The sequence below is a fragment of the Serinus canaria genome, chromosome 4A, assembly GCF_022539315.1.
Source record: "Serinus canaria isolate serCan28SL12 chromosome 4A, serCan2020, whole genome shotgun sequence".
NCBI lineage: Eukaryota > Metazoa > Chordata > Aves > Passeriformes > Fringillidae > Serinus > Serinus canaria.
In genome coordinates this window covers 7,973,257-7,998,073 of record NC_066318.1, presented here as the reverse complement: position 1 = coordinate 7,998,073, position 24,817 = coordinate 7,973,257, and the positions used below count along the sequence as shown (strand labels likewise).

General features: G+C 48.8%; 1 protein-coding gene across 5 annotated transcripts in view; it reads right to left on the bottom strand.

Moving 5' to 3' along the window:
* Positions 1–24,817, bottom strand: part of DOCK11 (dedicator of cytokinesis 11) — a 79,631-nt gene that overhangs the window by 33,217 nt on the left and 21,597 nt on the right. For 4 of the 5 annotated variants that reach the window (XR_007777596.1, XM_030228756.2, XM_030228758.2 and 1 more), the window contains exons 7-30: positions 22,851–22,985; positions 21,660–21,837; positions 21,155–21,234; positions 20,682–20,765; positions 18,697–18,837; positions 16,503–16,712; positions 16,055–16,177; positions 14,978–15,060; positions 13,388–13,510; positions 13,130–13,206; positions 12,431–12,615; positions 12,241–12,306; positions 11,972–12,064; positions 11,454–11,577; positions 10,746–10,867; positions 9,849–9,935; positions 8,551–8,640; positions 6,934–7,052; positions 4,602–4,671; positions 4,250–4,375; positions 3,626–3,697; positions 3,119–3,265; positions 2,570–2,653; positions 2,004–2,115 (exon numbers count right to left, since the gene is read on the bottom strand). Coding sequence is in view for 4 of the 5 variants with exons in the window: in XM_030228756.2 (XP_030084616.1) it covers positions 2,004–2,115; positions 2,570–2,653; positions 3,119–3,265; positions 3,626–3,697; positions 4,250–4,375; positions 4,602–4,671; positions 6,934–7,052; positions 8,551–8,640; positions 9,849–9,935; positions 10,746–10,867; positions 11,454–11,577; positions 11,972–12,064; positions 12,241–12,306; positions 12,431–12,615; positions 13,130–13,206; positions 13,388–13,510; positions 14,978–15,060; positions 16,055–16,177; positions 16,503–16,712; positions 18,697–18,837; positions 20,682–20,765; positions 21,155–21,234; positions 21,660–21,837; positions 22,851–22,985 (2,731 nt within the window). In the remaining variant the exon portion in view is untranslated. The remainder of the gene's footprint in view (positions 1–2,003; positions 2,116–2,569; positions 2,654–3,118; positions 3,266–3,625; positions 3,698–4,249; positions 4,376–4,601; positions 4,672–6,933; positions 7,053–8,550; positions 8,641–9,848; positions 9,936–10,745; positions 10,868–11,453; positions 11,578–11,971; positions 12,065–12,240; positions 12,307–12,430; positions 12,616–13,129; positions 13,207–13,387; positions 13,511–14,977; positions 15,061–16,054; positions 16,178–16,502; positions 16,713–18,696; positions 18,838–20,681; positions 20,766–21,154; positions 21,235–21,659; positions 21,838–22,850; positions 22,986–24,817) is intronic. The other variant, XM_030228757.2, reaches the window with a different exon arrangement.

Below are 24,817 nucleotides of genomic sequence, written 5' to 3'. Positions count from 1 at the left end.
TGGAAAGTGCATACTTAATTCAACATTAGAGGAGCTGACCATGCCAGTTGGACCTACCTACTGAAGTGAACCATTCCACAGCAAATGAAAAAAATTCTAATTATGTGTAAAAAGAAAAGGGACAAATAAAAAGACAGCAAAAATAGAGGAACAAGTAATGCTCTAAATCTTGGAGAAACAGGACAGTATGTCATGTTTTAATATTATTTGTGAGGCCTTAGCTTAACTTCCAGCTTCTGTCAATCCCTTGGATTCTTTCCCATCACAACGTTGCAAAATTAATTGTGTGCTGCTGGCCATGAGGCTGAGCCTGGGGCTTGCTCTGGCTGGTGTCCCCATGTGATGCAGCAGGGACAGACCAACAACCAGCCCTGCATTAGCTGGGAGGTTTCAGAGCTGCTCTTTCACAATGCAACACTCAACTCAGCAGGATGTGGTTGCAGGGCTGTGCTCTGCCAGCCTGCCCATCTGCACTGGCTGAAGCTGCAGAAACTCTCTCTGTCCACCTCCCTGAGGGCTATTCCTTCTTCTCCTAGAAGGAGAGCAGCAGGGGTTTGGGCATCCCCTCCCTGCACCCACACAGCCTGGTGAGACACCAGACACACCAGCAGGGTCTCTCCTGAGCCCTGTGACCACAGGTCTGTCCCAAAGGCAGCCAAGTCTGCAGTGAGGGTGGCTCTGCCATGGCAGGCAGGGCTCAGGCACCACTGCAGAGGCACCTCTGCCACCTCAGCACAGGCTGCTCTGCTGCCAAGGGCTGTGTGTGAACCTCAGCTGGTGGGTGCAGTCACAATAAAACACAGCAGAAAAGAGGAGCTGCCCTTGCAGCTTTTCAATTTAACCACCACAAAGGCAAAGGTGAATGTTAACCAGGAAAGAGCATCCTTATGTTACCATGCCACTAACAAGATCAGGGAGGCTGTGGATGTGTTTTTCTTGGCTGTTTCTAGCAATACTCTTTGTTAAACAATGCCAGGCAAGTAGCCAAACTGAAGTAAGAGATGAGCAGCTGGTCCAGAAAGCTCTGAGGGGTCAGATATTTATTAAAATAAGGGATATTTCATTTACTTCTGCTTCTTCCACCTGGATGTGTGTGGAACCACGCTGGGACTTGTATGGCTTCACCATGAGGCACAGCCAACATCCCCTTTCCTCCAGCAGCACACATCATCCAACCCTAAATCCACAGGGCTTTTACCTGGGGAATCCCAATCCTCACTCTCCTCTCCAGCACTTACACTGGCCAGGCTGTTGGCACCACACCTGGCAATCCTCACTGCAGTTCTGCAGCACAGATGAGCCACAAGAGGGAAGGAGGCTCTGTCTGCAGCACTCCTGGGGCTGGCAGGGGCTGCACTGCCAGCAGCACCTGCACACAGCCTCAGCTCAGCCCCCTGTGAGCCCTTCCAGCCCGTGCTGAGCAGCTCCAGGCAGAGGGAACAGGGTGTGACAGTGACAGCAGGGTGGGGGTGTGGGGGTGCCACAGCACAAACACCCTTGGTGTGCCCCAAGGACTGGCACGGGCTCCAGCTCTGCTGGCTGCCCTCAGGGTGAGAACAAGCTCCAGCACTCTGGGCACTGCTGTGCCTTGTTCACTGTGAAAGCAGAAGGTGACCTGATCCCCTTCTGGGGCCATGGGAGAGCTGGCAGCAGGGCAGGGAGTTCCATCTGCTCTCCTGCATCCCCATTCCCTACAGGACCCCAGGGCAGCCTGGCACTCCTGAGAACAAAGGATTGCATTGCACAATTTGCCTATTTACTGAAACACAGGCACTGGTTTCCAGATAGTCCCATGTAAACTTAAATATAGTAAATACCAAAAAAACTGACTGCATGCCACTCTGGAACAAAATTATTTAAACCTGACAGAAAAACATCTTGTCCTGAGGTTAATGTCCTAACCAGGACACACATTTCCTTGACACCAAACCAAAGTTCATCTAGTCAGAAGCCATCAGGACTAATAAATTAGCTCTTTAGCCATCTCTTAAGAAAGAACATACCTTGAACTCTTTGCAGCTTGGGTTTGGAAAATGTCATTGGTAAGTTCAGAGGAATGTAGTGCTCATGATTGCAAATAGTCTGAAGAAATTCAAACTTGTATTCAACCAGCAGCTGAGATAAAAAAAGACAAACACAAACTATGTTTTTAGTTTGGCCCATTTTCTCCCAGTTCAATGTACTTGTTGCACAAGGATTGAAGAATCTAATAAATCTATCTTTGCTATCTAATAAACAGCATCTGGTGAAACTCACTAATAATTGGCAAATTTTTGTGTTGTTCTGCCTAATGTCAATGCATACAGGTGTCACTTGGGACTTCTTTGTCTTTTTCATCCAGGCTACTAACCACTCTTTCCTGTCATTCTGACTCTTTACATCACTTTAAAGAACATCTGGCTACAGGCTCTTAGCCCAGACAAAGAGGTCTCTGCCTCTAAAAGACTCTGCAGGAACAGAGTCTAAAAGGCCTCCAAGAGTTGTATAAGATAATCACTACAAAGCTTTGACTGATGTAGATATGTACAGCTGCTTTTCAAGAAACCACTTCAAGAAACCTACTGCTTACCTTGGGGTCTTTTGGGCTGAATCCAGAAATGTAGTCATTTATCAAGTTAAAAACAAATCCTCTGTCCATAAAGGTCAAACAACGCTGGGGAAAAAATAGCAACATGTGACCAACCATTAAACATAAAAGCAATCATCCTAAATCCCCTCCATACAACTGTCCTGCCAGCAGCCAGACTTCATCTTCTGGCTTGCTGCTGACTTTCCAAAACACACATGATCCTGTTTCTCTGAAATAATTTGGATGGCTTTACTTAGGTCTCCAGTGGACAACAGAAATATTTAAAATGAGAGTAGATATATTTCAGGTTCCAAACAGTTGCAAGGAATGCCTGAAAACCCTCAGTAACATGCAGAGTTACTGTCTCTTTGGAAAGAGAAGGTTTCTTTTCCAGGACAGCTTATCCCCTCGAGAGTTTTTACAACTGACAAAACCAAAGACAAGATAAATTAAAACCACATTTGTTTGCTTGCTCCATATTTCTCATTGTCAATATCTTTTTTTTTTTTTTCCCTGATCAAATCCTGGGAGAAGGACAGAAATGCTGACCTTCAGGAAGTTAGCCAGGCTGAAGTTGACATTCCTGGACTCTTCAGGGATCTCGTTGTAGCGGATGGTGACGTGGGGGATGATGGCCAGCAGCAGCGAGTGCAGGGCGTGCTGGTAGGACTCAGGGAACCTCTGCCCTCTGGGCAGCTGGAACAAGAGCACGTCCCAGCTCAGTGCTGCAGCTGAGCTGGGACAACTGAGCACAGGCACGAGCTCTTTAGCACTTGTTTTTGTTGTTTCCTAATGAAACAGCGATCAGAGAAAGTATTGGCTGCAACTGCAGCGGGTAGTAACAGAAAAGGAGGCTGCACAAGCCATAAGGACTTCTGGAATTTCTAAATTACAACTGAGAGTGAAAGAGTGGAAAAGCGAAGTGAAAAAGAAAGTGAAGCTGTTCAGCTTGGCAGGTTTTTTTTATAAAATAGAGAGTCACACAGCTTTTCAGAAAAGCTTTTGGAGGAGTTTGTGACAGTTCTGCAATGCAACATTGACCAAATTTATATTTACCTTGATTTTGTTTTCTTCCAGTAAGTACATTGCCATGGACTTTGCCAGTGCTTCAAAGAAAAACCACGAGTACTAGAATGAACAAAGACTACTGTTACTTTTCTCAGCAGGATTGAACATGACTGATACTCCCCAGCTATGTGGGGAAGCACCTGTGTGGGAGGGAAGCTCACATCCAAATGGCTTTTTGAAAGCACAGCTGGCTGGGAATAGATGCCTTTGCTACCCAGAGATGTCCTGCCAGTTTTAGGGTGGGAATAGATTTAGCCCCTCTGCACCCCAGTGCACCCTGCCAAGAACCAGCAGAGCTTGGGGTGCAAGCCCTGCAAAGGCCCAGAGAGGCAGAAACTCAGTTTCCCTCCCTTGAGTCACCCTCCAGGTGTGGCTTGGGGAAAACAGGTGAAACTGGCAAAATGAACAGCCTTTTGCTGCCTCCTGCCATGGGCCTAAACAGAGGCTCCCTGCAAGAATTCATCTCTGTTTTAAGAGGAGAAGCTCAAGGATGTGATGCAGGGAGGTGGTTTGCATGCAAGGTTTGCCCCTGCAGTGGGTTTAGATGGGGTAAGTGTTGGGCTTTACACCAGACCCCCCTCTACCCTCTACCCTCAGCAGCCAATACTTCACCTTGAGGAGCTTATTGATGGCCAGAAAATCTGCTGACTGCTTCAAGATGGTGGCCATGGAAAGCACCAGGATTTCGTGGGTCATCTTGGCCTGCTTGGCACTGGGTTTCTCGGCTCGGAACACGTACTGGGGCAAAAGAGCAGGGCCAGGGTGAGCTGTGCCCCAGGGCAGGGAGCATTGAGGGGCAGCGTGTCACCACTGACTGGGATAAAGAGCAGGGCCAGGGTGAGCTGTGCCCCAGGGCAGGGAGCATTGAGGGGCAGGTGTCAGCACTGACTGGGGCAAAGAGCAGGGCCAGGGTGAGCCGTGCCCCAGGGCAGGGAGACTCGAGGGGCAGCGTGTCAGCACTGACCTTCAGGAAGGAGCGCAGGTAGTGGTCTAGCCCTTCCTCATGGCACTTGGACACGATGTGCAGGAGAACCCTGGGGAGAAATGTGGTTTGTGTTCAGCAGCCACACCAGGGCAAGTTCCTCTAGCTCACAGAAGCAGACACACACACGTGTCCCACCTGCCCAGCCCCAAAAGCCTCGCGAGGCCACTGGCACGGCCTGATTTGCACAGGGACAGCTCTTGCAGGGCAGCACCCCACACACAGCTCCTGCACCACCCTTGCACAAAGCACTCAGAGGAGGTGCCCAAAGCCTCTTCTCCACTTCTGTGCTGGCCCAGGAATTGCCCAACAAGCTGACTTTTAGCACTCAGGACTCCTTGCACAAAGAGGCGAGACAGAACATTTTCCATCCTTGTTATACTCTGATGCCTCCTTGCATCCCCGGGATTTATTAATTCTGGAAGCCTTCTTTTTTTTTTTTATAATTTATTTACATCATGTGCTTCTTGTTATGTGCACTGGATTATTTTAGGCTGTTGCCTTGCAGTGTGGGAAGGTCAAGAAGATGCTGGAGAACATGCCAGCCCTCTGGACTCACTCCCAGGTGGCTGATCAAGGCAGCAAGAGCCTGGTTTCCCCAGCCACTACTAGGGATTTACATTCCACTCCCAGCCAGAGGGAACAACAAGATATTGCATGCTGTCACAGACCCCACAGGCCAAACCACAAGGAGGAGCTTACAAGCCACTTATCAGATAAAGTGGTTTTTAAATTCCACTATGAAAATCTGATGAGAAAAGAGAAAGATACTGACAACTGGAAAGCATCAGGCCAAGCTTTGATAAAAATCTCTGGAAACGAAGGTGGGAGCTGGTCACCCAGCAGGTACCTGGGGTCACCTGTTGCCCTGTCCTCGCCCTCTTCAAACAGAATGGAATTACAGTGCTCCACAAAGGAGAACTTCTCATGGTGCAGGGCTGTGACTGCAACATCCCTGGGGACTGGAGCTCAGCCTCCAGTTCCATGGGAGCAGGATGCTCCTGGCACATGGAGGGCCAGAGGAGGTGACATCCAGCACCCCCTGTGCACATCAGCACTGCTCTGAGGCAGCACCACGGGAGGAAGGTGCATGTTCTGCATATTTTAGTGCAGGGGTCACTGCCACTGCCAGGCAGGGAAGGTGCCCTGGCTGCACTCCCTGCAGGGAAGGTGCCCTGGCTGCACTCCCTGCAGGGAAGGTGCCCTGGCTGCACTCCCTGCAGGGAAGGTGCCCTGGCTGCACTCCCTGCAGGGAAGGTGCCCTGGCTGCACTCTGCAGGAAGGTGCCTGGCTGCACTCCCTGCAGGGAAGGTGCCCTGGCTGCACTCCCCGCAGGGAAGGTGCCCTGGCTGCACTCCTGCAGGGAAGGTGCCCTGCTGCACTCCCGCAGGGAAGGTGCCCTGGCTGCACTCCCTGCAGGGAAGGTGCCCTGGCTGCACTCCCTGCAGGGAAGGTGCCCTGGCTGCACTCCCTGCAGGGAAGGTGCCCTGGCTGCACTCCCGCAGGGAAGGTGCCTGCTGCACTCCCGCAGGGAAGGTGCCCTGGCTGCACTCCCTGCAGGGAAGGTGCCCTGGCTGCACTCCCCGCAGGGAAGGTGCCCTGGCTGCACTCCCTGCAGGGAAGGTGCCCTGGCTGCACTCCCTGCAGGGAAGGTGCCCTGGCTGCACTCCTGCAGGGAAGGTGCCCTGGCTGCACTCCCTGCAGGGAAGGTGCTCTGGCTGCACTCCCTGCAGGGAAGGTGCTCTGGCTGCACTCCCTGCAGGGAAGGTGCCCTGGCTGCACTCCCTGCAGGGAAGGTGCCCTGGCTGCACTCCCTGCAGGGAAGGTGCCCTGGCTGCACTCCCTGCAGGGAAGGTGCCCTGGCTGCACTCCCTGCAGTGCTGCCCAGGTCGCTGCTGCCCTCTCGGGGCTGCTGGAGCTCAGAGCCTGCACAGCTGGAGCTGCAGCAGCCCCAGGGCACCAGGAGCAGTCCTGGCACCAGGGACTGGTGTGCCAGTATGGGACCAGGACACTGCTCCCCACATCTGCTGCCTGCAGCTGGGACACACCTGGGCACTCTGCAGCCTTTTAATAAGACAACTTGGCTCCCAGAGCCACAAACCCTTTCTCTTTTGAGAAACAAACCAGGAGTATCTTTAAAGTACCACGTTTGTCCTCACACCACCCCCAGGAGAAGAGCCCCACAATGCCACCCACACGATCGAGGGGAAGACAGCAGCAGGGGACAGCCAGTGCTGTCCTGGGAAACCAGACCCTGCTCTGCACTGCATTTGTGGCCTTGCATTTGTCACTGGATGGTTCACCCAGCACTCACATGGTGCAGTTGACAGCTACTTCATCCTCCTGCGTCACGTTTGTGAGGACTCTAAATAGTTGCATAAGAATTACAGGTAGAAACTGAATCATTACTTGGATCTCCATGGCGTGCAAACACTAAAACAAATGTTCAGAACACAGACACTTTTAGTTCAACATGTTGCAGATGTTAAACATTTACAGTCCTCAGACATTTCTGTGGCAATGGGACAGCAAAGGCTTCAGGCTGTGCAAATGCTTCAGCCCACTGGAGGATGGGGCAACTGGGACCCATAGCAGGACCTGCTGACAGATCCCAGCTGCAAACCTTCAGGGGCAACACAAATCACTCAGGGCAGGTATTAATCCTCCTCTCAGATGTGCCCAGGCAGATATGACTTCATTTGAGCTCACATGTTACTAATCTGATTTGAAAAGCCCAGAATTTAAGTTTTGCTCTTAAATCTTCTCATCACTTGTGCCAGTTTTTTGAAGTCCCATTTCCACAAATGCCTTTGGAGCATGAAAAACTGCTGCCCAATGACTTTCAGAGAGACTTTTCTTTCCAAAGAGCATGGCTTGCTCCATAGAAAATGGAGTTTAAGGCACTTGGTGAAGGTCAGGATGGTCTTGTGCCTAGGCTCTCCACCAGACTCACAGAGCTCTTGTGCCTGAAGCTCATGATATGAGTCTAGGAAACACAGCATGTATCATTTTCAGTTTTCAAACCTGCAAATCTAACAAAAGGTTTCTAAATTTGTATCTAGCTACTTAAGTTACTGAAATTGTTGAGGTGGTGGTGGTGGTGGCTCACTTGTGGTTAGCACATTCCTATCTCCCTGTCTGAAGGCTGCAGTGAGGGTGCTGGGGCTTGGCAGGGTTGGGAGCTGGCAAAATGCTCACAACAAAGCTACTGTGATTTCAGTGCTAGGCTTCAAAACCTGCTATTATTTCTATTTCTTATAATATTTATACCTTATCTGACACATATTAAGTGATACATCCTCACCACTGGAAGTGGAGCTGTTGCTACAGCACCACTCTGAAAAACAGGCAGTTATGGAAGGAAACAAGGACAGAAAATAGCCAAGAATAACATTCCCTGCAGAAGCCCTTGCTGGACCTGCTCCAAAGCCCTTACTCATGCTGCAGTGATTTCCAAAAAGCTGGGTCTAGGTCATAGGTCACCTCTGCTCAAATTTAACTGGCTGATAATCTCACGTATCTTTTTCAGCCTGAAAAAACCTCACATTTCAAACGGGCTTCCAGAAAACAAGGAATTGTGCTAGAGTTTAAAGGGCTGAATCAAACCTAGAGCAGCAAGGGAGGAGTGTGAGAGTCCACCAGGAGAGAGCTTTGCCACGAGCATGGCAGAGCAATGCTGACTGCTTGTTTTATCCCTTGTGGAAGGCAGAGGGAAGCAGCACACAGAAAATCGTCTGACAAGATAAATGAATGTAGGGACATGAAAAAACATTTAATTCAAATCCTAGCCCATCTGATAGGATAAAGCAAAAGGAAAGGTACTGCACAATGCACTGGCCCCAGCAAGGGTGTGCTCCCACAGGGCAGGCTCTGGGTGTTTGCTGACAGTCTGTAGGAACACAAATGAAGCCCAGTGACAGGCACTGTTCACCTTTAGGTATTTAACAAGCTCTCCTGGCACTTCCTTAGCTCCCGCCTGAACCAGCTGGCAGTAGTGGAAGAATTTGTGCAAGTGCATGTCCTGGAAAAGATAAACAAGTTCAGTTCAGCATCCTCAACACCTGTCAGCCCCTACTTTGTCGCTTGCACTTGGAAATCTGGTGCCTTTCCTGCAGCAGTGGGCCACGTCCCCAGCAAACCCCATGTCCCTGCCAGTGGCACTTTTGATCCCCAGCTGCCATCTTCCAGGACTGCTCTCTGTCTTTTCTAACATACCCATCTCCTGCTCAGCCCCTGCCTCCCAACTAACCTCAATATTAAGCATAAAACTTCCAGCAGTGCTAAAATGGTTGTACTACCCTGAGCCCCAGTCCCCAACCAACACTGGAGAAACAGAAGCCCTGCCAACAGCTGCAGCTCACAGAAACTGCATCACCAGCCTCCTACTGTCCATCTGGGGCAGACTCTCCTTCCCATTACTCTCCCTCCTCCTCCAAGGTTAGATTTAATTACTGGGTTATTTAACTCTGAAAAGCATCTGGAAACATAATTTGGTGGGAAGCATAGCTACTGTGGTGCTCCCAGTGCCATACAGAGTCAGTAAATCTCCAAAAACAGAATTAGATGCTGAAAGCCATTTTTTCTCAATGTAAATGTAGCTGATGGCATCCAGCCAAGGGCATTCCCCCAGGAGCAGTGCTGACAGGACAGCCCTACAGAATATGCTGGGGATATTTGCTGCACATCACGTGAAACTTTGGGAAGTCCACCACTACCACAAGACAGCAGAACACAGCAGGACTTGGTAGAACAGCCTGAACTGCTTTCAAAGGGAAACCAGGACTGTTTTCTTGTGCCTGCTGTTGTCAGAGAATGTTTTTTTTAAAAACTTAATACAAAGTCTAATACTAGCTTGGAATCAATGATCTTAGAGGTCTTTTCAACATGAATGATTCTACAGTTTGGGGACACCTCTCACATCCACCAGGTCTCCTTTTTGCCTCATTGAAGCAGGTCATTTGCTCAAATGTTTCCTTGCTCCTGCCAGTTACAGTGCACCTGGCCAAGGGAACATCAGCCTCTCCCTAGGCTCATTCAGTCACACAATTATCTCACCCCATCCAGCCAAGGAGCAGACCCCAGCCATGCTGCTTCAGAAGTATCTCAGTATCTTTGCAAAGCAGGTACCAGGGCCCTCTTTCCCACACCACCTATGGCTTAACTGTAGTATAGACACAGCAGTCTCTTCCTTTGCATTTCTGCTGGAAGTTTTTAAGGTGTTTGACTTACCTGGGTGTAAATGGTAGAGTCCAAATGGATTCTGATTTTAAACAGTGGCTTTGCTCCATCCACCCACTTTGCATCCATGCTGGGCTGCTGTGAACAGACAACATCCAAGTGCTTGGTTTCAGACTGTGGTGAGAAGGTGGCTCTGTGCAGACACCTGGGGTGGAAGAAGGGGTCCACCCCCAGCACAAACACCACCTTCCCCATGAAAACAGGCACACAGAGCACAGGCTCATTCTCCTGCTCTGTGCCATCTGCAACAGCCCAGCCTGCCACAAATACCCTCTGCAACTGGCATACCCAGAGAAAGTGGAATGAAAGGGGTCCTGCCTCCCACCCCTAAGAACTTTAAGCTTTGGGGGTGCCCTTCAGTAGAGGGCAAAACACCAACAGAAACCCAGACTTTACAGTGGTAACAGAAGCTCAGCTTCCCTCCTCTGTGGTATTTTCTGGGTCCCCAGGATGAAGGAGGAATTGAGAATCTGACTCCATGTTCTTAGAAGGCTAATTTATAACTATATTATATTAGATTAGATTATAGAAATACTATACTAATACTATACTAAAGAATAGAGAAAGGATACAGACAGAAGATACAAAGAATGAATAATGAAAACTTATGACTGCTTCCAGAGTCCCAACACAGGTGGACTGTGACTGGTCATTAAGTCAAAACAATTCACATGACACCAATCAAATGTGCACGTGTTGGATAAACACTCTCCAGACCACATTCCAAAGCAGCAAAACAGGGAGAAGCAATCAGATAATTATTGTTTTCATTCTTCTCCGAGCCTTCCCAGGAGAAGAAATCCTGGAGAAGGGATTTTTCAGAAAATATGACAAAGACACTCCTCCTTTCCCACTGAAGCCCCTTTCAGAATTGGAGCTGGCCCCTACCTTGCGTGAGTCAGGGTCTGGGAGCCCCAGGTAGCCGGGGGGGAGGGTGCAGGACACGGGCAGCTGCCGCTCCAGGGGCACCACGCGCCCGTCCTTCAGCAGTGGCACCCAGGAGAACCCCACTGCAGAGGCAACCAGGCACAGGGTCAGAGACACACCCAGCTCCAAACCAGCTCTGGCTCACCCCAGGAAGTCCAAGGGATCAGCCACAGCTTTAGTGACAGCAGTGTCACTAAAGCACCTCTTGCCTGTGAACCAAATTCGGAGGCAGCGCAGACCAGCGTGGGGGAGAGGGGCAGGAGCCAGCGTGAGCCACGGCTGTGCCCACGGTGAGGGTCCTTTGGGGGCTGCAGGAAGGGAGAGGCTTCCCAGCCACTGGGACCCAGGTGTGCACATCCTGGTGTTGCCAGGATCAGCCCCTGAGACCATGATCTCATTTTTATTGGTGACTTGCCTGACAACAGCACATTTGTGCAAGTCAGGAACATACAGAAAGAGCCGTCAGAATGCAGCAAAAATTTGAGATTTAATATAAACTGAAACCATGGAGTTTATTCCATTTTTGACCTACAATATCATATTAGGTTGCATTTAGAAAACAAACTTCCTATATGCTGGTATGTTAATCACTTTTTTTTTCATGTCCCTACATTTGTTTTATCTTGGCCTTTTAAACTCCAACAGAAGTAATTTAAGCACTGAACATACCTTGAGTTTCAACGGTGTCTTGTTTTTTCGATGTTGCCTTTGTATTAATTTCACAGCTGACATGATAGAAGGTGAAAAGCAAATGATGCTTTTGATGGAGGTGAATTGGAAGCTCAATTTTAATCTAAAATGATATCATGATAGATCAGACTGTATTTTTAGTTGTGGAGTAATATTTTAGCTCTACTTAATTTCACAAATGTTATGTTGTATGCAGTTACACAAGACACATTCTTACCCATCTTAAATAACTCCTAACATTTTCATCACATTTGCAACATTACTTATTAATGGGGGTGTGTGACTGGAGTGCACAAAGCGTGACAGTAAAGACAGCAGAACACAAACTGACATTAAAAACTGAAAAGGCTCTGGCTGTGCTGAGCCCTTCTGCTGAGGCAAAGGGCTGGTGATTATCTTTACCCATATTTCACCCAGCCCTGGAAAAAGAGGTATTCTGAAAGCCCCTTGGCATTGTAGCACCCAGGAAAATCTGCTGTTTCCCAAGCTGCTTTTACCTCATCATAGAACTCGGGGCTCTGGTTGTGGTGCAGCACGGCAGCGTAGGCGTGTGTGGTCAGCAGAGGGCCCCCGGGCTTGCCATATATGCACTGCAAACACAAAGGAAGAGCTGAATTCAGGGCCCTGCCACCCTAAATCAGCTGGCCAAATTAAACCAGTGACCATGGGAACTCAGTGCTTTTCTCCTGCCCTGCTCAGCCTGGCTGGTACAGAGCACCCAGCAGCGGCCAAACAGCAGCCCTGCTAAAAGGTAATGTTAACCCACCTTTAATGGCCTGGCATCAGCTTCATCTGAATCCCTGAACTCCACACAGACAGCAATATTCCTTGCCTGAAAGGGGGGAGAACAGGAACATCATCAGCAGCATCACCCTGACCCACACCAAGCCTGGCCGCAGGTCACTCCCTGGGTCACTCCCTGGGTCACTCCCCGGGTCACTCCCTGAGTCACTCACCTTTGCAAACACCTTCTGGTTCTCATACTTCAAGTGCAGGGGGTAGACATAGAGGTGGTTTTTGTAGACAGTGAAGGGGTAACAGTATTTTGCAACTTCTGGGACAAGCTCCTCCACTTCAACTGCAATGTCCTCACAGCCCTTCTCAAAAGGTTTTATAGGAATGTAAGAAGCTGTGAAACAATCTGTAAGAGAGTAAGAACTGAAAAAGTTAGATCCACTAGAAAAGCCTTTTGGACAGGAGATTAGCCTACCTAACCTGTGACAGGAGTTGCCAAAAGCCCATGGAATTACACATCAAGGACTTGTGAACACATCACAAGTCCTTTCTTTGCTTCAGTTTCTTTAAATGCAAGGTAAAGAATCACCCTGACCATGTTTGAAAAACTCTACAAAGTTATGGATCAAAAATGTGATAGGGGATTGGTGCAAAAGCAGGCAGCTGGCTTACTTCAGATTTAGGATGTGATGGCCAAAATGTAAAGAGGATCAATCCCTCAGGTAAATATCTGCACTTGGACCACATCTCCTCCACACAAGGAATCAGAAAGACTTACAAGTCAGTGGTTGTGCTGAATTACTGATTTCTGATGGCAGCCCTGAGATACTCTTGTTAATGCAACAGCAAAATCCCCCCTAGAAGCGTTAACTCCTGAGGCTCAAGCCATCAGCACTTCTGTTAAGATCCAAGATCCTTACTTGTGAAGTCCAGTGGGATGTCTTTGATGATGATATTTAACTGGGCTGGAATGACCTGCAGCTTTGTCTTCTCTGGTCTGTGTTAGGGAGAGAGGAGCAAGAGTGTACATCTTGAAAGCTCAGGTGCTGAGCACATCATCAGCATTTTTTGCTACCTTCCAAATATTTTAGAAATTGCTGTCTCATGCTTACACTTAACTGTTTAAAAATGTATGTTTAAATGCCTGCCTAGCCCCTGCACCAGTCTCTTGTACTTACTTCTTATACTCAGCTAAAAGCTTCAGCATATCTTCATTTGAGAGTTTGCCACTGTCTTGCTTGTACAGGGGTGAGAATTTTCCATCAGCATCAAGAGTGCCCTGGGAGTCTTTGAAAACTGGCCTGCAGAAAGAAAGAGGTGTATTTTCTAAATGCTGGTACATATACACACACTGAGGTCTCTGACACATCTGAAAGGCAGTTCATCAGGCAAGGGGTTCACTGGCCTCTGACTGCTCCCAGTACCACAGACCTGACTGCTCTCCCACCCTGACCTGGTACCTTGACCCCACCCAGGCTGCAGCCGTCACATGAAATCACATGGGACATCATTACCCATTCCCCCCTCTCCAGCCAGGTCAGGACACATTCAGCCCATTTCCAAGCCTGGACCACAATCACAAACACCCTTCCATCCTCTCCCACTTACATCCAGTGGTAAGGCACCTTCACGTTGGGCTCAGAGCACAGAAATCCCCCTAGGAAGGGAGTGCACAATAAAAACCAGTTTGGGGACATGCACCAGCTTCCTCCTGGAGTCAGAGCAGGAGACTGGACTCTGCCCTGGATCAATACCAGCACCTCTGCCCTTGAAAATGATAGGTGTCTGTGTAGAATAACATTAAAGCATCTGCACTCCACCTCTGTGCAAGCACTTTCCTCTGAGCCCCACAGGGAAATGTTCCAGGGATACAGAGCAGCACAGCTCCCTGCACAAGCCCCCTCAGCTCCTTGGTGTCCAAAGGCAGCTCTTTACCCAGCAGGAACAAACCTGGAGCCAGTCCAGGTCAATGCCCACCCAGAGCCCACCATTAGGGGAGGGTCCCCTTGGAGGAGGGCTGAGTGCTGGCTGCCAGGATCCAGCTGCATCCCAAAACCACCACCTCAAAGATGAGCAGCCAGCACTGCAGGAACACCCAGTTCAAGAAGACACATTGCAAGCATCATACACCCAAAGTGCAGCCCACTGTGACAGCTTCCTGTGCTCCCATGTCATTCCCAGCACCAAAATACAATTTAGCACTAGGAGGCAGTAGATGAGCTTGCCTTTTTCTGACTGAGCTTTAAGAAAGTTAGCACTGACATACTTATGAGTCCCAGTGAAAGAGCAGCAAGGGAATGGGATCACTGCCTCCAGCCATTCCCAAGAACTTTAATTAAAGCAGAGTTTAAGACAGAAAACAAACCCCATCTGATTGCCACTGCCAGGCTGGGAAGTCCTCTGCTCTCATCCTGTCCCTGGCAGTGGCTGGTGCCGGGAGAGAATTTCTGCAGTGATTCCCTTGGTAGCATGGGACAGTGTATTTTGTCCCCAGGAAGGTTCTGCCCTGACAGCAGTAGCTGCAGGTCAGTAGGAAGGTTACTGCCTTCCCAGCACTGTTTACTTTTTAATATTTTGTTTCTAATTCTAGCTAGAGCATTTCAGCCAGTCCCAATTCTTTCTTGGGAGTTGGAGCCAAACTCTGCCCTCAGCTGCAACCTCACTGACTTCAGTCACTTGGCCCCTTGCCCAACCACGTCCCAGGTCACTGTGAGCAGCAGCAGCAGCTCCCAGTGAGGGCAGAGCCCAGCCCAAGGTGAAGCACTGACCTGGCAGCCCAGCCGAAGGGCATCCGGTACTGCCCCAGACGGCTGCACACCTGCTTGGCCACCTTATGGACCTTCTGGGCAGTCTGCAAAACACAGAGAGGCAGGTCAGGTGTGCCAGGGCTTGATGCTGCCCCAGAACAGCAGTGAAGGATGCTGCAGACTCCAGGGAGGTCCATCTCTCTGTCTGCCCCAGGCACCAGTGCAGCTGACAGACATCCCTGTGTGTCCCTTCACAGCAGGCACAGCTGCCAGTCTGCAAAGCAGCAGCACACGTGGTGGGCAGCCATGGTAAACCTCCTCAGGACTGAACTGCCAGGGGATTTATTAGTGCTCTTTTTGCCAAAAGCTGTTTGTGTATTTTCCAAAACTGACTGCACTTGGCTCATCCTATACACTCACAAAGTGTGCCAAGGGAATGCAATCATTACCAGGTATTCTAAAATTGACTTTTCAGGAACTACTCTTGACTGGCTGCAACAAGGCAGCATCAGCTCCACGAGGATGCAGAGACTGAAGCTGGTGGCAAACAGTAAGGCCTCTCCCCTGGATGTCAGGAAAAATTTCTTCACTCAAAGGGTTGTCAAGCATTGGAAAAGCTGCCCAGAGAAGTGGTGGAGGTGTTTAAAACACACGTGGATGTGGTGCTTAGGGACACAGTTTAGTGGTGGAGTTGACAGGGCTGGGTTAATGGTTGGACTCAATAATCTGAGAGGGTTTTTCTAAGATATAGGATTCCATGATTCTATGCAGACATTCTATTCTGGGGATGAGGTATCCCACTTTTTCCTGTCAGCCCAGCCCAGGTTTTGGCTTGCTGAAGTGTAATGGGGAAAGGTCTGGCCCCAAATGCTTGGCTCTTTCCAATCCTCTGCCTCTTTCCAGGGGAAGGAACCAAGTCTCGCAGGACAGCCCAACTGAAGCCAGCCTGGGAACAGTGCAAACAGAATGGACAAAGCCTGGTTTTGCCAGCAAGAAACTGAAGGGCTGCAGAACAATCCATGTTTCACCCCCCTCTACTCCCTGCAGCAGCAGCAGCCAGCACCACTCAGTTGACACCCCCATGGCCCCAGCCAGTACCTTCCCAGGGTCTGAGTTTTTCATGTAGGGCTCTGCACAGTGGGCAATGCTGCCCTGCAGCACCTTCTCCACTCGGGCCACCAGGAAGATCTCTGTGTGCGGGTTGGTCACGGAGAACACCCCCTGCAACAGAGAGGCAGCAGCTGTCACACAGCAGGACCCCAGTGTGCACCACAGGGTCTGGCCTGATATCCCACTGCCCTTCCCACACCCCACACACACCCTGCCCTGGGGATGGGCCACAGGGGCTCAGGCATGGCCAGGTCTTGGAACACTCTCCCTGCGCTTTGCCCATCACTGCCAGCGAGCCCTGCACAGCAACTTCAACACTGACCAGAATTCAAGAGATAAGCTGGCTTCTGGTTACCCCACAGTGGGGAACAACACACCCCAAAGCGACTGGAAGCCCCAGCAGTGACAGAGGAGGAGGAGAAGGCGAGGCACTGACCCGTTTGATGTAGCGCAGGCAGGACTCGGGCACGCCGTGCACCAGGCTCTGCCCGGGGCCGTGCCCCGCCGCTCCCTCTGCCCGCGGCTCCGAGCCCTCCTGCAGCATGTCCCGCACACACGCAGGGTTCAGGTCCACGTGGAAGTCAGCTGAAATCTTGCAGTTACTTTTCAGGTCGAATAACGCCAAGCTTAGGAAAAAGGGCTCGACCTGGAAATTGGATTGAACATATGTGTCATAAAAAATGCACAGCACAGGCTCAAGAGTACCAACAGCACTGCTTTCCCTGGCAAGGAAACTGGGAACCTGCTGCTCCTGTTTGCTCCTTTAGTTTGGTACACCAGCATTTTACAGAACTGTGACATGTAGCCACATTTCTCTTCACAGAAAGGCACGACTTCCCAAGAATGTTTCTGTGATTCACATTCTCTGAACCTCAGAGAAAGGAAAAACAATTCTTATCTCATTTGCTGTGCCTGTGTTTTTGCCAAAGTAGAATGCAGTATGGAGACTGTTTACCCACAGTGATGGTGTTTTGTTTCCTTGGCCTGTCAGGACCAGGTGTGTGTGTGTGTCAGAACAGTCACGAGATTCTGTGCAGTGGAGTGCTTGGCAGATTCAGTTTAGATGTAATGTAATAGATGTAATATGATACAGAATAACATAGTATAATAAAGTAATTAATTAGCCTTCTGATAGGATGTAGTCCTCCTCATCATTTCTCCCTCATCGGGGGCAAAAAATACCCACTATAGTGACCCACAATCCATGTTCATTTGCTTTATGAATATACTGATCTATTTTTTCCTGCACATTCTTGCATTTTGATCTAATCAGTTTGAACATGGCTATATGAAATATAAAGAATGAAATCCATATGTTTTTTACCTAAGTGGTAAACTATAAAGTCAGGAAGAAAAGATGAGCTCAATTTATTGGAGCTTTATCATTTTGCAATAAGAAATCAGCTTAAGAGTGTTTAGGATCACCTGCCAAAGACCACTATATTTATTTTCCAAAGTCCAACACTCTGGATGGCTCAACTGTGACACTGAAAATGTTCCTCAGATGCTATCCCAGGAGGAAAGTTAGCTCTCCCAGCCAGGAGAGCTCAAACACAAGGCTGACACTGCTGAGGAAATGCATGTGCAAAATCTGCCAACTGCTTTGTAACTACTGACCTTAACAGCACCAGGCAAGTGGCAATAATTCATGTATTTCTAATTCTAGTAGGCATGCATTCATGGAAAGATAAAAATGCAGGCCTGAAGATAAAACTGTAGCATGCCCAAGCCATTCCATCATGACTTGGAGGCATTACATCAATGCTGAAAATGTCCTGATTGGGTCTCACTCTGGACTGATTAAGGATGGATAACAAGAATCTTTGCCATTAGCAATGCATCCCTCTGCTGGGAGTTACTGAGCCTGGTGTTGTGTCTCAGAGCTGTGAGCTGCCAGTATGAAACCAGCACAAAAAAGCCTTTGTGATTCTCCCAGGCATCAGACAGGGCAGCATCAGCAGAGATGGGGCAGTGCTGGTGCCTCTGCCTGCCCTGCTGCTCTGCACCCCTGCAGAAAGGGCTGACTCCAGCCAGAGCAAGCACAGGACGTGACAGCAGGGATTTGTTTTGGGTGGAAAGACTGGATGAGACTGGTCTGTTCAGCCCAGCAGAACAAAGGCTGAGGTGAGATGTGATAGCTGCCTACAGACATCAGAGGCTCAGGAAATACAAGGGTTTTTAGGCTAAGGCACAACTTTGGCACAATAACAAATGCATATGACAAAGTGACTGTGAATAGAGTTAGGCTGGGAGTCAGAAGAAGGTTCCAGAACAAGGAAATCCCTTGCCATTAGAGGAAACAAAATAAAACACAGCCGTGAGTGGTCTGGAGATGGAGCCTAATCATTTACCAACAGAACTTTCACAGGGATGCAGAATTTGGCAGACACACAGTCCCCATGCCCTGTGCCCCTGAAGCACAGGTTTCCCAGCAGGCTGAGGCACATCAGCACAGACCCTGTCCCCAAACACATTTCTGGACTCTGGGCCAGCAGCCACCGCCTGTCCAGCTCCCACTGGTGCTCATGGAAAAATGGGATCATTTTAACCCTACAGATTAATTTGCCAAGGTGTTTTCCTGCTGGTGAGAGGAAAAAAGACAAAGCAGGACATGCTGGAGCTCCCCTTACGTTGGTGGGTCCTTCTTCTGCCCTGTCACTCAGCTGAGCAAGGAGGTTGAGGGAGAAGTCCTGGCAGCAAACCACGAAGCGCCGGCTGCACTTTTCCTCAAAAGGCTTCACATCTGGCTCAATCCCTGAGAAATCGAGTCTCTAGACAGCAAACAAACACATCTGGTCTCATTAAAAGAGAAAACAATCCCCTGAATCATGTTAAGGGATCACATTACTGCCAATACTATCTTTATCAATTTTTTGAAGCGGTCTGAAAGGTATAAAACATTCACAAACGAGTGCAATTTGATGATGTTACACAAAGGTATTCAGGACAAGGATTCGTGGGGATGTATCAATTTTTAGCAAACTGTTTTGTAGAGCACAGCAAACTAAACCTCAGAATGATTTCAGTTCCTTCCTGCTTTGTTGTAACCCAGGGGATCTTCCCAAACACCACTTAGAGCTTGGGCAAGAAAGCGGAACACAAGACAGCAACCAGAAAAGAGCCTTCCACCATGAAGTATGGCCAGCTAGAGATGGCCCCTGAGCCTGAAATACAGAGAAGGCACACGTGGGACTGTAAACAACATGTCACAGTGGAAGGCAGGTCCAGCTGCACAGCAGTAACTGGTATGGCTAGAAACAGCAGAGGGTGTCTGGCTGGGAAATCCAAGCAGGCTCGATGATCATCACCTCCTCCCCAGCCCAGCACAGCCACACCTGGCCTGTGCCTCCACACCCTCCCTCCTCAAAGAGCACAGAGCTACCAAAGACCCCCAGCCTCTGACACACCCATTGTGCTGGGCTCTGGGCACAGAGCTGCCAAGCACCCCTAAATACCAGTAGGCATTTTTGCTTCCCTTATTTTCTTTTCAAGAGTAAAGTACATCACAGGTATACGTTCCTGCTCCCAGTTTCCTTAGCACAGGCATACAAGTGTGCATGTACCAGCACTGACTGGAGCTAAGACTCTGAGTGCTGGGGTTACAGCAGATCCAACTGACCCACACCAGAATGAAGCACTCTGGGCATAGAAAGAGGGCACTGAATTCAGCCTAACCATTTGGTTAGGTAAAAGAAGTTATCTTAGATGCTCCACACTGAGAAATATTTCCACTTTTATTATCTGACTAGAATACAGGAAGCTTCTCAGAGCTTCTCCTAAAAACAAAAAAAAGAAACCAAAAAGCCTCCTGGATGCTTATCTTCCTTCTGCTAAAGACTCTAAAGAATTGCCAAGAGAAAAGCTCATTTTGTACAACTAAACCTTTTAAAGACTAATTGCATTTCCTTGTGAAACCAGAATGTTCTATTTTACAGGTGTGAACACGCCAAACCAGAAGGAGAACCAGAAACCATGCCATACCCTGGAACAGTTCTCTAAAACTGTCAGCAACTCCAGCTCATTCCACTGAAATCCCACACCTAGACCCTGGCAGAGAATTCAACTTCAAAGCCAAGAAGAAAACAGGCCGATAGACAATGACCCCCTACTCCAGTGCACCAGACCAGCACAGGGTGTTTCTTTCAGTTCCTCTGTCCCTGCATTTGAAAACTCCCTGAAGACTGAGGCTCTCCCTTAAACCCCTGCCATGGCCTTTGCCACAACTGCTCACTGCACCAGATGTGCTGAGCCCATGCAGCACTGCAGCCATCCATGCAACACCTCTTCTACTGCTTCTTCTTGCAAGCAAGAGAACTTCTCAGAGCCCCAGAAAAAACCTGGTGTGAAATCCAGCAACATCAAGATGCATCACATAAATGCCAGCAAAGCTGGAGGGAGGCCATGTGTGGGGCTGCTGCAACTCTTCCCTGTGTTAGAGCTACCTCCTGAGCACTGACACCTCCTTCTGCTCTCACTGACAGGAGTATGGGCTGCACTTCTGCTCTGCACTGGAAAACATGCTGCTTCTGCAGGCAAACCCTGTGGCCATGCAAGGGGACAAGGGAGGCACACAGGGTGAACAAAACCTCACACTGGGAAATGTGGGAGTGTTTACCTGGACTTCTGGGTCAAAAGAAAAGATGTTTTGTCTTCCATCATTCCTGCTCAGTTTGTTTAGTTGATCTGTTTCTCTTCCATACTAGGACAAAGGAAGGCATTGATATTAGTGCCTGGCCACACAGAGGCAAACGCTCGCTAGTGGGAATGAACTGAATCAAAACAAAATAATTATTTTTCAGATTGCCTTTGTGATATATGAGCTGATGGAAAGCACTGCCATGGTGCAAGAACAGTGCAGAGATGTGGCTGTGCTGAAGGAAAAAGCAGGCAGGAGCAGGCAGCCACACTTGGAGGTGAGGAACACACAGTCTCAAACCACAGGTGAGACAGACAGGTGGGATAACAGAGACCCCAGCAGGACTTGGTGCCTGCCTGGAGCTGGAGACACAGAAAGCAGAAAATCCCTCCCCCAGAGAAGCTGGACAGAAGGAGCTGTGGGTGGGGAGAGTGATCCTGCAAACACATTACCTTCATCAGCTCTGGATGCATGCTTCTCTCCAGGCTCTCCAGGATGTTCTCTGACTTTCCCTGCGTGCTCGATTCATCATCTGCAAGGACACGAGAAACAGATGTTCAAAACAACTGCAGGAGCAGCACTCTGCCAGAAAGCATCCTGCAGTATTTGCTAACAATAGCACAGAAACAGTTTACAGAGACTTTTCCATTCCTTGGGAGTAAGATTTTTCCATGCATTACCAGTATCAAAGTGCACTATTACAGTCTGCTGCGTCTGTCCAAAGCAGAACCTCACAGAGCCAATTTTCCAGAAGCCTTGAAACTCTGCTATGGATTTCCCTTCCAGAGGAAGGGTCACATTTCCCTCCACTTTTATTCCTCAGACTATCATCTGTGTTATGCTAAGCCCCTTTGCATGATACTGTGTATCAGCCACAATTCTTGCTTCAAATTCAGCACAGTATACACTTCTCCAGGCACACTGCCTGTAAAGGGAGGTGTTTGTTTACAGACTGACCTTGCACAGACTCCACAGCATCTTTCTTCTCTTGCACCAAACTCTCAGTATTGCTCTGAATGATCTTCCTCAGAGTTACCAGCCATTCCTCCATCTCCTGCTCAGTTTCAGCTGCAAGGTAGTGGCTGTACTTGTCTATTGTCTTCAGCTCAAACGCGTAGCGGCGCATCTTGGGACACTGAACAACAAAAACAGATCTATGCTACATTTCCCTCACCAACCCAGCACAGTACCTGCCACACAGCTCCTCTCTGGGAAAGCATCCTGAGCTGAAACACCACGAAATACAAGGCAGGCACCCTCCCTGACACAGCAATCTGGCTGCAATCACAGAGGGCTTTGTGCCTTGAGCAGGGTACAGGTCCATGGCCAGCTGCTCTGGAGTGAAGGAAAGCCAGACTGGAGCACAGACACTGCACCAAGGAGCAGGAACAAGCTCCTTCTGATGTCACCAGAGCTTTAATATTTACCCAGAGAGGCCAGGAATTGGATTTGTCTGACATGGTAAGTAATGCTGCACTCCAGGACACTTAGAGGCATCTATCTTTAAAAAGCAAGTGGTACATTGCAGCTTTTTGAAGCTGTGCTGGCCTTTAAACAGCATTTTCCAACCAGAAGCCAAGGCAAATCTGATGCAGCTTGGGAAGTACATCCCATAGATCACTGAGGTGTGTGCATTATTGCTTTCACTGTGTTCACAAAGATAAATGGAAACTCACAGCTCTGACTCATCCATGCTGGAGCAAACCACTGGGGTAATTTAAGCCACCCTGCACCAAGCTCAGTGCTTGCAGCTTCTGCAGAGACAGCAAGGGCAGAAGGCAGAGCAGCAATCCACTGCTGCACCTCACTCTAGCACAACCAAGCAAACCCAGGATTTAGACCTGTACAAACACCTGCTCCTTAAACCTTATGACCCCTGAGTAGGTCCTGGATTCCCAAGGACTAGCTGCTTGCATGGAATTACCAAGGCACAGCTTAAGAAACAAGCAGCTGGAGCAAGCAGCAATTAGAGGAGGAAGGTGCCTCAGATAAATTAATATCATTTACTCACTGGCCTATTGATCAGTTTAGCTGGCCAGCTTTGGGTTGGTTTGCAATTCCATGCCCTCAGACCTCGAGAGAGCAGGCCTGTCTGTCTCAGAGCCAAATCCATAAGTCCTTGCAGAGCCCCACAGAAAGGACACCTACCTGAACCACATCATTGCAAGCATCCAAGAAAATGCAGCCTTTGGATTCTTTTGAAATTTTCTCATCTTTGTAGGAATTCAGAATATAGGAGCCATCTGTGAGCTGTGACAGGTAAAAATACCTCCTCTTGAATACCTGTGAAAACAAAAATTCTTGCTCAGGCAAGTATTCACTCTGCTGTGCATCACAAACCACAGCCATGGTTTCCACATCTGCCCTCCCTGCTCTTGAGAAAAGACTGTAACACAAAACACTGCTGACCCTGGAGTGTTCAGATTCACCCATTTGAATATGGTTTGCTTTTACACAGAGAGATTTCCATCATCTTCTTTAATTTTAATGCCCTTGTTGTTACTGTAAGTTTGCCCATCTAAAGCAATGCCCCAGGGCTCCCAGCTCGTCTCTCAGCTGGCTCCAGCCTCATTTATCTTTACAAAGCAATGCTGCACAGTAACTCAGATCAGCACATTACTTGAAGATCCATCCCACCCTAAAGCAGGTATTTCCAGAGCTTTTTTCAAACAGACCTCAGACTTACAAAGCAATTGTCTGGAAGACTTAGGAACAGACATGTGGAAATTCCTGGCACCCAAATGCAAGCCAAGGGACAATGCAATCCATTCAACTGCTTGGGGTTTTTGTGGCTTTGGGTTTGGGTTTTTTTATACAAACTTATTTTCATGAACTGGCTTTGGCTTAGTGTCCAATTCTTACATCAAAAAGCAGTAATTTCAGGAGAATTGTCCCTGTGTTTGTACTACTGATTTTCATGAAGAAAAAAAAGCTCTCCAGTATCTCTGAACACCTTTCTTCATGCTTGTCAGCCAAAAGCTACTGGACTATAATTCAGGAGACCATTTTGGCAGCAATTGTGGTAGCACCAGATGCTGTAAGGAGCAGGGTGCATTTCACTGTTGCTGGGTGTCTGTGTGAGGAGGATCATGAAGGAAGCCAGGCCAAGCAGCACTGCAAGGATTTCTACTGTTTTACCTGGAAGATCTATGAATAAATATGAATAAACACAGCATTTTTCATCCCACATGGGAGATTACAAGTAATTTCCTGTTTCTATCATTACTGACACCAGCACAGGTTCAGTAAAGCCACTGGCTTGCAGAGAACTGGGAGGGAGCCTCGTGCCCTGAAGCAGAACCCATCCCTTCTGAGAGGAACCTCTGGCCTCCTCTAGATGACTAATTAGCTGCAGAGATGCTCCAGGGGCTGTTGGGCTTTAAGTTTTATAAGATTTAACTGAACCTTTAGTTCAACAGAGCATAAAGATCCATGGAAAGCCAAGGATGTGAAGCATTAATCCAGCCTAAACACTGATTTAGCACTTCACTGAAGCAATCTCAGGAATTTTGGCAGTGGATGCTACAGAAACCCGTGACAGATCTCTCTCTAGATATTACAGGGTTGATATCCCTTGTGGTCATGGGATTTCATGCTAAACAGTTTGCATTTGCTGAACTCTGTTCAAAAGCAAAGGCAGAATCAAACAGCAAACACTCTTCCTGTGATCTCCCCCCCGTGCAAGAACTGCTGTCAGAAACCACTGTCAAAAGAGAAATTAATGCTCTAAACCTGTGAGCAGAGGGAGCAACCCCTCTGATCAGGCTACAGGGGCTGCTGGTGAGCACTGAGATTGCAGGGGGAGGGCTAGAGCACTGGGAAGTGCATTTGGGCAGAGAAGGACAGAAGGACAGTCCTGGTGCTGTGGTTGTGGCACAGGCCACCAACAAACCAGGCTGCAAACCAGAGAGGGAGAGCTGAGCCAAAGCAGGGCAGGTCTCTGCCCAGGAAAGGGTGCTCTGGAATAAAGGGTGGCAGCTGCAGCCTGATGAGAGGTTGCTTGTGGCTCAGCTCTCCACAGAACCCACTCTGCACACTTTAGCACAGTGTGAGACACAAGAGCCAGCAGAGAACCAGCCCTGACAAGGACACACCACTGCAGCCTCTGCAAGTGG